This window comes from Phaenicophaeus curvirostris, chromosome 5 (assembly GCF_032191515.1).
Source record: "Phaenicophaeus curvirostris isolate KB17595 chromosome 5, BPBGC_Pcur_1.0, whole genome shotgun sequence".
In the NCBI taxonomy this organism is placed as follows: Eukaryota; Metazoa; Chordata; class Aves; order Cuculiformes; family Cuculidae; genus Phaenicophaeus; species Phaenicophaeus curvirostris.
The window spans coordinates 35,552,797-35,569,429 of NC_091396.1; the positions used below are offsets into that span (position 1 = coordinate 35,552,797).

Sequence of the window (16,633 nt, forward strand, 5' to 3'; positions counted from 1 at the left end):
AAAAGGTTGCAATTTTTTCATAATACAGTTTTTAATTTTTGTCTTGAATAACTCTCATGGTGTTCACTGAATGAGATATTGGTTCTGACCAAGAGAAAGTCTTTGTGTAGTTGCACTACATAAAAACATTGATGAAGAGGGAGAAAATTACAGTTGCTCTGGCAACTAAAGTTATAGTTTTATGTTTTAAGTAAGTGACCAAGGTTTGATTTTTAACACTTTTTTGTGTGTGCAATATTTTCTTGAAATTCCCTAATGGAACATATAGAATAATGTGGTGATGCATAATTAGCATGTAGTACACATTAGTTTAAAGTAGTCTTTCATATAATGACAGAGTCATTTCTGTAATTGATGTTATACTTCTGTATATCCAGGTAGAATCTCTGGAGTTTGTAAGCTATATCTTATAAGCATACTGGTATCTTTATCTGGTAAGGGTAGCATAAATGTCTCTATAATGTTGAAAAGAGGACTAATTATGACCACAGTGTTGGGTTTTCTTCTAAATTTTATCTGACTGATGAATATTTAAAGACTGTCTTCTGTTTTTACCATTGAATTTTATGATAGTATCTGCAGAATTGGAAGCTTCCTAGTCAAACTAAGATAGAAGTTATGAAAGACACCCATGTATGTGTAGGAACTTCTCCCATATGTTGCCTTGACAAGGATAACTGCAGTCTGAATTTTCTCTTTAATAATTATAATTGAAGCAAGTATTATATTGTCAGTATGAGAAAAATCTTTTCTATAATGAAGTTATGAGGAAAGGAATAGATTGTGCTTGGGGTTTTATTCTTTGTTTTGAGTTTTTTTTGTCCTCCCAGAAGAAGCGTGTAATTTAGAGATAAAGTATGTTTTCTGAATGTGAAATTATCCTCTACCTTAATTTCCTTTGCAATAGAGAATAAGGTAGTGGATTTTGCACTATAGTATATTTTATGTTGAAGGAAGGACTGTTTCACCAAGCAATACGTTTGTTTTGATGTGTTGATGTCCCTTTCTATAACACATGAGGAATGTGATAGTTGTAAGCATCAGAGAATTACTCTAAGTGACTCTGTTCCTTAAAGTAAAATCCAACCCCTGTTGTTATTTTAATATCTGGTGTCCAAAGGAACCCAGAAAATTAATTTCCTTCCATAGCAAGGAAGTGAATGGATTGGTACACCTCAAAATCTTGTAGTTGTTTTCATTGCATGTGTGACCTCGCTATATATATTGATGGAGGGGCTAGTCATCTTCTCAGTGTAGGTTTTTGTAGGATTTTTAGACAAGAGTTCTGTTTATACAGAATAAAAATCTTTATTCTGTGTAGACTTAATTTATTTTATTTTCATAGCAATCTCATAGCAGTATTTGGCTGAATATTTCCTATTTAAAAGTAGTATTCATTGTTGCCTGTTATCGTTCTAAAGTATATAACTTTATCTTTGCTTACTCTTTTACGTATGCCGTACTTAACACTGCTTTTTGCTTTGACTTTAGCTGCAACCAAATCAGTGTTTGCAGCTTAGCAGAGTGTGATATATATATCATTCCTTTCCTATGTAGTTACAAAGTTTTGTGGTAATGGCTTAATCTGGGAGTCTGGTCACCAAAGAAATTAGTTCTTTATACTGGGAAGCAATGTTGACAGTAAACTCTCCTTTCCTTTCCACCCCCTCCCCAAAAGAAAAGGAAGAAAAGAGTAGAAAACCGAGGTTGCATTACAGTTCTGGCAACATCAGCCACACTAATAAAATCAAATTCAATGTTGTTTTACGACTTTAAATTTATGTGACTGCACAGGATCAAAGGGTTTGTATCCCACTGGACTGCAAGGTCTATAGTTCATGGCAAAAAAACTCATCAAAAAGAACATTTTAGTAGTAAGGCTTTTCATTTTAATCAGCCACAGTAATAAAAAAGCTGTTAGGTGTCCAAAAACATTCTGCCAAGATCAGAGACAACTTGCTCTCTACTGCAATCAGTTTTCTTATTGGATCCATACTGCCTGTGTAGTTTTTGTCACTGAAACTTCATCTTCAACTTGTTTTCAGCTATTTCTTCCATCGTTTTTCCATTTTACATGCCAAATCATTATTTGTATCGGTAAAAGTAATGATTAGTATAATAGATGACAAACTCGGTAACTTCTTCAAAGTATTGTCATCAAAGCAATTGATTAAATAAAATAGCATTTTGAATACTGGTCTATATTTGTATATATTGTATTTAAAAATATTTGAATAGCAGTAATTTAGGGGGTTTTTCTCCTTGGGTATAATCTTTTGAACAGCACCACAGAGCATGGGTGTTAGTATTTTTGTATCACCCCATAGTAACCTAGGCTGCCCTAAGACTAAGGTAGCAAATGCAAGTGAGAAATAGAAGAAAGAAGTAACTTGTGCTTGTGATCGGAAAGGCTGTTGTTATCATGTTTGGATTCTGCATGTTAATTGCTCGTGTTCCACAAAAATTTAAAGTGAATTTTTAACATATGATATGGTTTCATTCTTTAATGAAACTTCAGTAACAGTGGGAGTTTCATAACTTACCTACCTAATATATAAAATCTACATAAAATGATAAATTATCTACTGTTAATATTTATTTCTTAATAACCAGAAATTTACCCCCTTAAGCATTTGTTGTTAGCAATTGGTTTTATTAATTAATATTGAATCTAGTTTTTTAGAGGTGCTATCACTTACCTTAAGAGATGACATTGCTTAGCAAATGTGCCTGTGGCAAGACATTGATAATTTTCTGCTTGAGTGATATATATATTTAACATTAAAGAAAGATTTAGATTTCAGTGTGATTTAGATTTCTCTGTGGGCACAGTGGTGCCACAATAGAGTACATCACTTACCAGGCACTAAAGTTGGCATAATAGGATCCATAAATGTGGAGTATGCTGTGGAGTACAATGAACATTATTAGAGACATATTTTTGCATATACTGGCATTCACAATATTTGCAGCATTTTAAGAGATTACTAAGAAATTTCAAGAATGTATCAGGGGTTCTGTCTGGTTGTTTCATAAGAAGTTACAATGAGGGCCGGGGGGATTTACTGTCAATAAGAGGGTTCATCTGCATAAGTTATGTGTAAATAGGACAGCTATAGAAAAGAAAAGACTAGAGATGAGCTGTTGTATAACAGAATTGTCCAAGCGAGTTAATTTGTGTGATCTAAAATGGTTGGATGGTAATTATTAACAGGGAAAGGACTGAGAGGAAGATATATACATGTGCAAGAAATGAAACCTAGATAAATATAATTTTACAGAAACAGTTACAGAGTAGACACAAGGCAATCAGTACAAGGAAAGTAAACTTTACAGCAACCTGGAAATCACTCTGTGAGGAGCATGGAAAAGGGGACAGAATATTACAAAAAATCAAACATCCATAAACAGCTGGAAGAGAAAATGCTGAAGCTTAGAAGAATATATTACTGTATGCAGTTAGTAACAAAAAGGAGTAGTTTGTGTCTTGTACAGAGTAGTCCTTTGAAATACATATTCCTCATCAGAAAACATCTACAGAGTCCTTATGTTATAGATCTGCTTTGCATTGCTCTTCATACTCTTCATATAGTGACAAAAATACAGATGTGTTTGTTACTTTCATACTTATGCGGTCACTGAAAGCTAAGCAGTCATGTGAAAGAATAAGCTGATTCAATTCCCACTATATTCCGTTGTCGGCAAACTTACTTAATATGTTCCAGTTGTGGATTTTTTTAAAAAAAAATATGGAACATAAATTTAAAAAAACCTGAAACAACAAAACAATTATTTCTTATTTATTATCTTTGTAGATCCACTAGACAATATCTACAAATGCAGTGGCCAAAAACTTGCATATCTTTTGATAGGTGCATCTTATTGGAGTCAGGCACTCAGGCTTTGCAATTGGAAGGATGGTATTATTGATTCTGGCTCCTGGAAAATGGTGAGGAGGTTAAAGAGACAAAGCATGTCTAAAGAATTAAATTACTAAAGAATAGGATTTAGTTTAGGAGAAGAATCACTTCATAGTATTATAATAGAAGTGAAGGATGGCAACAAGCCTGTAACAAATATAATCCTTTCAGTGACACATTTCACATGTAGTATACAGTTGAATATGCATAGAACTTGAAACAGGAAAGATGGAGAGAAAACCAGCACTGGGAATTGCTAGGAAATGGGTTCAGGGAGCAAAGCAAAGGGGTAATACAACTGCTTGTGCAAAGGGAGGAGAGTGAACAGTAGTTGTAGATGTTAATAAATGTTTCTTAATTCTGAATGCAGGCTAAGTCCACAGAAAAAAAGTATTCAAAATGTGTTATAAATGCAAACTAATTCTGAAGAGGCATGAGGAACATCTTACTAGCTACATCAAGAATAGTTTTGACTGAAACTGGAACAACGCTTCGGAAGATTATTAGAAACATATAAACATGCAAGAAAACATAAAAATAAATGAATTTGAATACTATAAAAATGCCATGCTTGATTGGAATTTTTTTGCAGTAGAGAGGGTAGGTATTATTATGTTAATAACTTCAGTTTCTCATTGATTTTCTGTATTCTGAGAAGAGCAGTTTGCTGGTTTTTAATTTTTTCTAATGAATAAAACACTAGAAATAACAGCAAGCAGGAGTACAAAATGGAATGCATTTCCCAGAAATCATTTTTCCTTAGGTTGCATTTAAATTCCCATTTATAGTGAGAGTGCTAGTTTCTCATGCACTCCTTCAGCTGTTTACTTACCTACTTGGTTTTTTGAAGTTGATCTTTGTTTGATGCTGTTTCTTCCAGACAGGAGAAGGAAAAAGATGAAATGTATCATACTAATTATTTCACTAAGGTCAAAAAAAGTGAGAGAGGGAAAAGTAGTAAAACTTACTTAGCATCTCCTTCTCTTTATACCAATCTAGAAATAAATTGGTTTATTTTATTTTGTGTCAATCTGGTTTGGTGGCATAGGAAGGTGAAATTCAGGAGTGAATTCTAGATTCCAGGGTGGTGGCATTACTTTGTTGTTTCTGGAAGATAATTTACATGACTTTTACAGTTATACTGGCAGTTCTTTTTGACGTTAGTCAGACCTTCAAACAGTGTAAATGGAAGTATTATAAAGGCTGGACATGTTAACTGCATCAAGCTTTCTGTCTTCTGTCACACTTTATGTAGCAACTTTCTTAAGCTCCAAGTAATTTGCATTTTATAATGTAACACAGCTTTTTATACATTCACTCGTTATATGAATATGCACTGTTTAACTATAGTGATCCATTTGTTAAGTATGGCTATAAAATATTAAGGAAGGAAGTTACTACAGAAGATGCATTTAAAGCCATTCTAAATACATAACTGATATACTCAAATGCTTAATTATTAAAATTCCTGATAAAGGATATACAACTTGATCATCTAGGCTTCCTTTTCATAGACAGAGATTTTTACTGTTCTGTTTTAAATAGTTAAGCTCCTGGAGATCTGCTTTCAGGTTTGGATGTTTAATGATGTTTGGCATGTCAAAATGCAACTTAATTACATATTTCATAAAATCTTATGTGTAATCAAATAGCTACATGCTTGGTGTCTATTTATAAGTTTTACTTAAGTGTGAAATCTTTACCTGAGATTGAGGACCTCTTCATAATGTGTCCTTGTAGAAACGGTAGTTGTTCAAGGAATTGCAGGTCAGTCATTACAGGTAATTGCAGGTGTTATTAAGTCAGAAGTTGTATTTCATAACTTCTCAAACACGATATATATTTTCACAGAAAATATTTAAATCATCAAAAATGAAGTGAATAACTAAGATGTTATGTGAATTTTAAGCCATAGGTAGTCCTATATATAAGTAATCTTTTTTTTTAATTCTGTATGTTGCAGTGTAACTAGGTATATTTGAACAATATGCTATACAAATAATTTTGTACTCCAAGGCTGTATTTCTCTCTCAGCTACTCAAATGCCAATAATTGCTAAATAACTAAATATTAAAAATTACATAGAAAAACCATGTTCTGCATACCTGCTATAATAAAATTTCCTCCTAACTACTTTTGCTATGTTTCCTATATAAAAATATATATTTAGTGTTTTATTAAATTAGAAAGAGAATTGGGTTCTGTATATATAGTCTATAAAAATGTTTAGACTTCTGGGAATGTTTGGGAATGGTCAGTCATTTACGTGACATTTTTACCATGAGGTGTAGGAATAATCCTTACTGCATACTCTTGAAAGTGATCATATATCACATGTAACTGATTATGTTTGTTGAGGTATTTGTTAGAGAAGAATTTTGATTTTTATGTAAATTGGCCAAGGTCTAGGGTTTTTTCATTGAGAAATCCTTTGCTAAATCTCTGATTGTTGTTAAAATTTAAAACAAATGTATGTTTTTTCAAGGACAGAGATTTAACAAAAAAGAAGGTTTTTTTCTTTGTCAACACAATACAAGAATAAAAAGTGTGAGCTCTTCCAAAAACTGAAGATGAAATTACTTAGAATGAACAAAAACAGAAAGTCAGAGCTGTCTGTGAAAAATGTGGTTTTCCTCTCTTTTCTGTGCACAGAGCTTTGATGGCCAAAATACTATTAAGAAATAAAAAAGCTGTGAAATCTATAAAAATATTTTTCATTGGCAACTCAGTAATTCTTAGCTTTTTGCTTTTTTCTTTCTTCTTTTTTTTTTTTTTTTTCACCCCACACCCCAGAGCATTTCCACTTGGAGAAACCATATCCTTAGATACTTTGTGTGTTCTGTGTTCGCATTTCATTTTCATGGCTTGGCATAAGTAACTAATTAGATGTAACAATCAGTGTATAAAGTCTGAGAGGGGAATAAAAGCTATCTCACTTTCCCTGTACTATGTTGTTTTTCCTGGCTAATTAGAGTAAAAACTAGTAAAACTGTGTTTCTCAGTTAAAGAAGAAGTCTGTCTCTGATATACGTAGAACAGCTTTGTTCATTAAAGACATGCCATTTTTACACAGTTGTTTCTCAGAGTAGAATTGCACTGTAAACACTAGTGAAAAAAATATTATGCATTAACAGTGAAGCATTAACTTGCTAGTTTCAAAGCAAGAGTTCTGTATATTGCTTGCTCTAAACAGTGTTTTGGAGACTTTTTTTTTTATGTCCTACTGTTACACTTTTCAGGATTTTTATAAACATTTATGATGCAAATAATCTTGATTAATACCAAGCCAGCAACTGATTTTAGAATGTAAATTGCTGAAGAGATTTATGGTTTCCTCGTATTGATACATACTAGTTGATCTAAAACCTGTTGTATCAGAGCAATTCTATGTAATGATTAGAAAGTATCCATATAAAATCACATTGTATAAAGCAGTAACACAACAAATATACTTGATTTGATGGCATTTAATTGACTATATAAGCTATTATTGACTATGTGGACTGTATTAAATGAGACAGTAATCCTCCTGCCACCTACCAGAGCACAGAGAAAAGCTGCCACATTGGTATTGAGATTTGCCTGTGTCAATCCATGTTATAATTTCAAAGACCTTTAGGCAACCTGTAGGTTACATTCTGAATGAAAGGATTTAGTCTTCTTTCAAGATTAATTGCATGCTTTATCATCTGAGACTGTAACGGTTAATGGAAGTATGGTACACTGATTCAATTTTGGGACTACTTCTTCCTTTGAACATAGGCTTCCTAAGTTCCTGACTCTCATGGGAGCTAGACTGAGCTGTCAGCATTATTTCAGAAAATATATCTTGCTTTTTTTCTCTATGTTGTGCCAAGTCACTTAGCAGGTGCTAAAAAAGTCACTGGAATCATCTGGCAGAGGACTGGGTGTGGAAGGGAAAAGACAGGAAGGTCATTGCAACAACTCTTTGTGTTTTCTAGGCAATGGTGTATCATGTATTTGAGTAAAATGAGTGATATTTTTTCTTTAGGGGTGGCTTTTATTATACCCATTAGCAGTACTATATTTTTAGGAAGAGGGTAATACAGGTTTTCTAAGCTTGTCTATAAGTGTCTGTGTTTTTATGGGAATCGAGAGTCAGCTTGTGTAATTTGCTCTGGTGAGGTGATTACAGAATAACCAGGTTGGAAGAGACCCACCGGATCATCAAGTCCAACCATTCCTATCAAACACTAAACCATATCTCTCAGCTCCTTGTCCACCCGTGCCTTAAACACCTCCAGGGAAGGTGACTCAACCACCTCCCTGGGCAGCCTGTTCCAGTGCCCAATGACCCTTTCTGTAAAGAACTTTTTCCTAACGTCCAGCCTAAACCTCCCCTGGCGGAGCTTGAGGCCATTCCCTCTTGTCCTGTCCCCTGTCACTTGGGAGAAGAGGCCAGCACCCTCCTCTCTACAACCTCCTTTCAGGTAGTTGTAGAGAGCAATGAGGTCACCCCTCAGCCTCCTCTTCTCCAGGCTAAACAACCCCAGCTCTCTCAGCCGCTCCTCATAAGGCCTGTTCTCCAGCCCCTTCACCAGCTTTGTTGCTCTTCTCTGGACTCGTTCCAGAGCCTCAACATCCTTCTTGTGGTGAGGGGCCCAGAACTGAACACAGGATTCAAGGAGCGGTCTCACCAGTGCCGAGTACAGAGGGAGGATAACCTCCCTGGACCTGCTGGTCACACCGTTTCTGATACAAGCCAAGATGCCATTGGCCTTCTTGGCCACCTGGGCACACTGCTGGCTCATATTCAGTCAGTTGTCAACCAACACCCCCAGGTCCCTCTCCTCCAGGCAGCTTTCTAGCCAGACTTCTAGTCTGTAGCACTGCATAGGGTTGTTGTGCCCCAAGTGCAGGACCCGGCATTTGGCCTTGTTAAACCTGTGATTGTACATAAGGAAAATGGATTGTGCCCATGATATGAGATGAGACAAAACTTGAGAAATTAAAGCTCGTTTGTGATTACAACTATACTGGCAAACCCTGAATAGCAAATAGGCATGGACCTCATTTGGATGTGAAAACTCCAAAACCTGTGTTCCAAGCAAGGGCAGATTTGCAAGCAAAATGAGAGTCATCAGAAGGAAGGGTAGAGTGAATGGCCTGTTTATTAAACCTCCTGAGATACTCAGGAGGTACTTTCAAATGATGGTTGAAATCTGATTTCATCACATTAAGACTTTCACAGTACATTTATTTACATACTTATGTTTTCATTTAAGCTGGCAATATGAAGAGGAAATAGTAGTAATGTTTTATTGAAATATACCTGCCTCTGATCTGTTATTTATAACAGTAATCTGGAGGAAATATAACTCTACTGTCGTGGAAATTTAGACAGCTCTAATTATCAAATGTGTGTGTGTGTATATGGGAAGGGGAGAAACAGGTAACAAAACCTAAATAATGTCACTAACTCACTGGCAAGAATCATCAACAAAATGAGAAGCCGGAAATCCCCTATATGCCAGGGCCTGATGGCTTTATTTTACATACGGTCTCTGAAGGAGTGGATTAATGCTGCAAGAGAGTGAAATAGTCAGTGGAGTAGAAACATCTGTTCATTGCACTAGTTTGCTGGGTGTTGAATCTACATATACAGTCCCAATTTCTTATACAAAATATGAATGTTGTTGGGAAGTAGGCAACCAGGCTTCAGCGGAGTGGCAAATGCAGTTTACAAATGAAAAAAATCCTGTCTATCTAAAACATGCTGATTAACATGTTCCAAATTGTTCTTCATAATATCTTGCTTTCATTTTATACATAAATTTATACAAATGTTTTTCTCTGATTGGCTTGCAAATTCTCTACCCTTCTTCAGGAATAAATGTTCATTCATGCTGCATAGAGTGGGTTTCTGAGCATTTCCAGCCTTCTTCCCATATCTTCTGTCTCTCCAGCCTTCTTCCCGCACCTTCCCTCCCTCAAGGAAGGACATCCTGTTTCTTGCTGACTTTTTTTTCCATTCCATTCTGCTTAAAATAGCTGTGACCAAAGTATTATATTCTGGTAATAGCCTTTGGCCATTGTTCATCTTAACAGCAGTTCCCAAAGACCCTAGGAGTTTTGTGAATAACTTGCTGTGAAAACAGACTAGGTGTATTGACAACATGACAGTAATAATTGCTGACGTGATTCAGTAACAAGTTACTTAATAATTTGACCTATATCTATTCAGATCCCTGCAGGTTTGAATTTAGCTAAAAATTGATTCTTCCCAGCAGCCACAGGTATTGTTATGTAAACATTTTAAAGAAATGTTGACAGACACCTGGAAATAAAGCTGTAAGCTTTGTAGATATATGTATGCTATAGCAAAAAAACTTTGGTTCTCATTTATATGAAACCAGTATTTTAAGTGGGAAGATTGTGCACAAGTGATTTTAACATTAATTTCTCTTCATTAAAACATCTCTGTTCGCATTACATTCTTAATATTTCAGGAATCTGGCAGTAGCCATATAGTATAAAAGATTATTTATCTCCCACTTGAAATTGTGAGATGGAAACAGTTCTGTTATATTCCATTTCACTATGTTAGATTTGTTTATAATAAAGTAAAGTATAAAAAGATTCCATTGTTCCTATCCTTTTTTTATGAATTTTAAGAAAGAAGAGGGTTGTCTGGATATGTACTGTTTCACTAGTAGCTATAGCAAAATGTAGTGACTTTTCTTTATCGTAAAAATTTGATGTATAAAGCATCAGAAGAAGAATTCAAAACTAATAAAAATCCCATAAAATTGTAAAGAGTGAGCCATTTGCAGATTCAAGAAGCCATCTTGCATAATGAATGGTCATAGCCACAAAAAGATTGCATCAAAATTTATTTAAGTTTAAACGTAATTTAATTTAATTAATTAAATTTAGTTAGTTTTAGTTAACTTAGTTTTAATTTGAGTTCTCCATAGGCTCCTTTGCGATTTCTATGTTGAGGTCTAGTGATTATCAGTAAGTATTCTGCGCCTGAATTCTGAGATTTCATTCTAATAGGCAGTACCATGTAAAGTTACAAGCCACAGACATGTGAAAATTGTAATTGTAAAAATAGAAAAAATTTCAGTTATTGACTTGCTTTCAGCAGTCAAAGATGTCTAATCTATATTCACACTGCTCTTCTTTATTATTTAAAACTACGTGTTGGTAAGGTATCTAACTAGTCCTTAGTGATGTAATAAGGAAAATGTACTACACCTCATTCATATTTGCCATAGGTACATGTCAGAAATAGAATATTTAAATTCTGCCTGTGTGGAATGACTGGATACTGTTTGATCTCCATTTGATTCATTATAAGATTTTAGAGTATTGAATTACTTTTGAAGAAATACTGGCCAGGAAGCAGACCTTCCTTAAGAATATGTATGTATTATATATCTATCTATAAATAATATGTATTAATATACATAATCTTGAAATTTTTCTTTAATATTTTATCATCATTATGTAAACTGAAAAGATTTCTGTATTAATCTTATTTTTGTAAAAGAGGTTTGTTTTGAGACGTAATTAAAATTTTTAAAAAGTGTTTTATTCCTTATCACTCTTTTATATCTGATCTTTTCCACTGATGGTATGTTCAACACAGATTCCCTATGTGTCATTTTTGTTAAGCTTGCTTTGCTTCTTTGTACTTAGTCATTTTAGCTTTAATTTTTATTTTAATAATTTTATTGGTTTTATTAACAAAATAATTTTGAAAATGTGAAAGAGTAAAAAGCAAGACAAAGCATAAAACTACCACCTCAAATATAAATTTGAGATGAAACCATTAATTTTATATTGTAATCTAAGACTGAAGATGCATAGTTGAAAAGGTATATAATATTAATACAGTTGCTTTCATGCCCCATTAAAAGTAGTAAGTAGGTTTTTTTAAGTTCTGTGCTTGGTTTACAGTGTGTTTTTAAGGTGACTTCAGATTTACTGCTGGGAAAATCTTTAACATTCAAAGTAAATTGTTCTGTCAAGGAGGTTTTGATGTCCAGTAGAGGCAAAATACCATGATAAACAAAATAGCTAAATTCCTTAACACAAACTTACTTATTACCTCATTTATCGATCAGTATGCCAATTTTAAAAAGGAAGGTGATTGCTCTGGAGCAATTCAAATGGCAGAAAATCTTGTGGTAGTTGAACTAATAATTAAGCTGAGCAACAACAAACTTTGATAGAGTAACAGCAGAAAAAGCAAAAAAACAAGCATAAAGTGTTCTTTTTGTTGTGCATATTAGTCCTAGTTCTTCTATAAAACTAATAGAAATTGGATTGTTTCCAATGCGATTTCTCTTTGATTTATGTTTGAACCTTGATTTCCCACCTTTACAATTACCAGTCAAGAAAAGGAGCATTTTGTATACATTATTTTCAGATTGTTTATTTTGGACTTTATCTTAACACATTGATTAGAACACAAGCTGAGCATTCTGCTATAAGAAATAACATAAATTGTTTGCATATCTATTCAAGCTTCTTTGTATGATATAAAATTACAGTGTATTACACTACTGTATTTGCCATACTGAGCTGCACGTGCATGGCTTGGATACATATTAATCAATGCCGTAAACTCTGACCTAATACTCAAGGTGAAATGGTAAGTATGGAGTGCTATGTTGCCACTTCTGACAAGAACTACATGGGATTTTTTTAGGTGTAAATTGCGCCTGCAGGAATTTGAGAAAATCACAGCTTAATGGCTGCTTCTGTTGAAATGTTGGCTTCCCTTTGCACAGAGATCCTGAAAGAACTACAGAAAATGCTCTTTCAGAAGTCATTGCCTTGCAAGGAAACAATATAGCATCACTCATCTGTCTGATAACAGATATTGCTTACATTTTTTCAAAGATTAGTAATTGTCTAGTTATGTAATAGTTTGCAATAAAGCTATTTAGAACTGGGAAAGTGAAGTATTCCTGACAAGTTACATGCTTAAAGTAAGAACATAGTCTAAATGTGAAGATTTTTTTAATTACTGCAAAATAAATGCTTTAGAAAAATATTTGCACTAATTTTTTTTTGTTGTTCTGCAGTCTCAGTTTGAACTCAGGGTATTCCATATTCGTGGAGAACATGCTGTATTAACTGCTCAGCTTGAGGAAACCATTGCACATCTGAAGAAGGAACTCAATAATAAATTAAACAGAATAAATGAAAAAGCAAAGGATATTGGTGTTTCTACTGAGGATGATAACCCACCAAAGACATACCGAAATGTATGTATACAGACTGACAGAGAAACTTTCATAAAGCCTAGTGAAGAAGAAAACAGAGCTGTGAAAAATAACCAAATAGTACCCAAAAAGCTTAATATTTCTTCTTTGTCACATAGTATTTCTGCCCAAAGTGAAAATAAGGACAGTTACAAGGTATCATCTTCAGAAAGTGTCTTACCTTGTCAACTAAAACAAATGCTGCCTCCTCCTCCTCCACCACCACCACTTCCTCCTCCCCTTCCAGATTCTTCACTACGAGGTGTAGTTCCTCCACCACTACCTTTGCCAATGGGTCTGACTTCACTAACACCTCAGTTTGGATCTGGTCCACCACTGCCACCTCCACTTTCTGAAGGCTATAGGAATATTCAAGCACCACCACCACCACCACCACTTCCAGGGTTGGGACCTCCTGTTCCTCCCCCACTGCCTGGATCTGGGTTACCTCTACCCCCTCCACCTCCTGGGCCTGGCTTCTTCTTTAATAGCACTTCAAACCAAGGTCCTCGAAAACCTGCCATTGAACCTAGCCGTCCCATGAAGCCTTTGTATTGGACACGGATACAATTACAAGGCAGCAGGTAAAATATGTTTATTTGGACTTAGAGTTGCTATTTATAGGCCATGATACAAGGGCACATGTACTATTTACGGTTTCATAACAAAAAACTAACAGTCTAGGAATGCATAACAAAATCAGTATATTTTTTTAAAAATCATAATTAGAATTGGGATTGAAATGTTAAAGTCTCATGGCATGGGAGTTTCATTTTTGCTTTCCAGTCACTTTAGGTGATACCAGCTTCAGAGCACTATGTTGTATCATTGTCTATGATCCCAATTCTAGAGGCAGTTAAACCGGAACCTAACCTGGGTGTATGATTTTGTCAGAGCAGGAAAAGTAAAGCATATGTATAAATATGTGCAGCTCAGGAGGTTGTAGGATGAATCATCCATTATGGAGGAGTCTCAGTACTGATAGAAACCTCTACAGTTTAAAAAAATAAATGAAAAAATTATCAATCTTATTGTGATTTGGTGCTGGGATAAAATGCTAGGTATTCTTGAAGGAAGGGGTGTCATCCAGAGGGTCCCTAACAGGCTTGAGGAATGGGCCTGTGCAAACTTCATGAAGTTCAACAAGACCAAGTACAAGACCTGGGCTGGGGCAATCCCCAATATCCAGTAACACGTTATGGAAGTAAAGAAATTACATGATTACTCAAGACTTAAAATTCAAGTAATTATTAACTACATTCAAAGTTATTTTAGGATAAGTGCAGTTACAAGGATGCTAAGTTTATTTTAAGTATTTTAAGAAATGGTATTATATGATTATATATGATTTCTGTAATCACATGATATTCCATATGCTATACTATATATACACACTATATTGCATACTGTAGTATATACTATGACAGCATTATTTTATTATATGATTATAGAATATGAATTATCATGACTACATTATTTTATTATATAATTGCATAATATGAATTGACATATTATGCACAATTTATTATAGATGACTTGTTACAATTGTTTCATAGCAAATAAATAGTTGGTCCATAAGTAAACCTTATTTTAATTCTTCCTACTGATTCAATGAAATAAAAATGTTTGTTCTGAAATATTAGTGGTTCATCCAGCTTTTGCTGAATGTAAGATAAGGTCTAAATCATAGCTTTCTAGTGAAACAGAATGTGATGGTCCTGCGTTTTCATGATCTGCACTAGAACTGGAAACTTCTCTAAGGGTCTGCTGCTGAGATCAGCAGCTATCCAGGACTTCAAAGTTCTCATTACAGAGTCAGAAAGAATCCTAATTTCTTCGATGTGCATGACACTATAGTTAATATCAGGGAGACTTAAGCTGCAGATCTGTAAATCTACTGTTGATTATTAAGTAGAAAACATCCAAAATTTGAAAAAAAAAGATAATTTTGGTTCCCTTTAAATTGTTGGGTATTGCATTTTGCTGCATATTACATCTAGTAGAAGTATATTTAGCAACATCAACCATTGCTATTTTATAGAGATTTTCATAAGTTCTTTCTTTATTACAAATAATTTCACTGCCTTTTAGTGACATCTGCTGGAAGAACTAGACCCACCTGCTGCTGATAAACAGACAAGAAGAGCACTTAGAAGTTTTGTCCCTCGTATTTTCCTGAAGCACTGAAATTTTTAAACAATGCTTATTCATCATTCAGTGCGGCACTACATAGTATTTTTCCACAAATCTACATAAAACTAGAGGATTGTGTAAATTAGTTCCAAGGTGTTCCAAAACTAAATCTGGTCTTGGAAGGCAAAACAAAAAAAGAGGAAAGATAATCTACATTTATAATTTACAATTGGGTAAATAGAGCAGAATACTGGTTAGTCTCCCAAAATATTACCACATAATTGCCCTGTGAGCGTACAGTGGCTGCAGCTAACATGAAGTGAATCAAGCCCTATACTAATGCCTGTAAATGCTCGTAAAATGTTCTTCAGTAAAGTTTGTTCAATATTGGTTGATACTGTTTATTTTTATAGGCCTAAATAGATTACTGAGCATTTCTCAAAGAAAGCTGCTATTGAAATAAGAATCATAGAATCACAGAATAGTTAGGGTTGGAAGGGACCTTAAAGATCATCTAGTTCCAACCCCCAAATACTCGTAGTGTTGCAAAACATTTTGACTCTTTTCAAGAGCAAAGTGTAAGGAAGGAAAACTTCGTAAAGCAGCAGCTCATGGTGCTTTCAGTTTTAAATCTATTATGGATTATAATATATTATGATTAGTTCTATTAATTTTTCAAAATGTTTATTGGAAATTTTATTATTTAATTTCCTTTTATAGGAAAACTACTATGCCAACATTGTGGGAATCACTAGAAGAACCTGATATACTTGACACTACCGAGTTTGAATATTTATTCTCCAAAGACTCCACTCAGGAAAAAAGAAAACCGTTATCAGAGACTTATGAAAAAAAACCCAAGGCCAAAAAGGTATTTATTGTTTCTGTGAGACTGATTTTTAGTGTTACTGTTTACTTTTACATTTTAGGAAGACTCTCTTTTTATTTATTTCTGAATGAACAGATAAAACACATAGGTTTTTACGTCTCATTTTAAAGCAAAATACATGGATTACTGATTCAACTCTTGCTTGGGAATGCAGGGTTACTATTTACCTTTGAAGGTTTGCCTTTGAAGATGAAAGTTCTTCATCCCAATAAGGTAGAAAAGGTGTCGTGTAGGAGAACTGAATGAAAGTTCGAATAAGTATGTAAAAGTGCCATTACTTCAGGCCAGGTCTGCCCTTGGTTTTTAATTAAAGGCTGTCATTAAGTTTCTCTATCAAACATCTACATTGACGTTAATTTCATTGGAAAAATAAATTATAAATAAAAAAAAATAGGACTGTTACACATTTTTAATAAGGAATTCCAAAACCTTTTTTCTCCAGTTTAGCTAAA

The 16,633-nt window shown here is 34.2% G+C and overlaps 1 protein-coding gene across 3 annotated transcripts in view; it reads left to right on the top strand.

Moving 5' to 3' along the window:
• Window positions 1-16,633, top strand: part of FMN1 (formin 1) — a 186,915-nt gene that overhangs the window by 87,770 nt on the left and 82,512 nt on the right. For all 3 annotated transcript variants that reach the window (XM_069858209.1, XM_069858210.1, XM_069858211.1), the window contains 2 exons: window positions 12,980-13,743; window positions 16,013-16,163. In XM_069858209.1, the coding sequence (XP_069714310.1) occupies window positions 12,980-13,743; window positions 16,013-16,163 (915 nt within the window). The remainder of the gene's footprint in view (window positions 1-12,979; window positions 13,744-16,012; window positions 16,164-16,633) is intronic.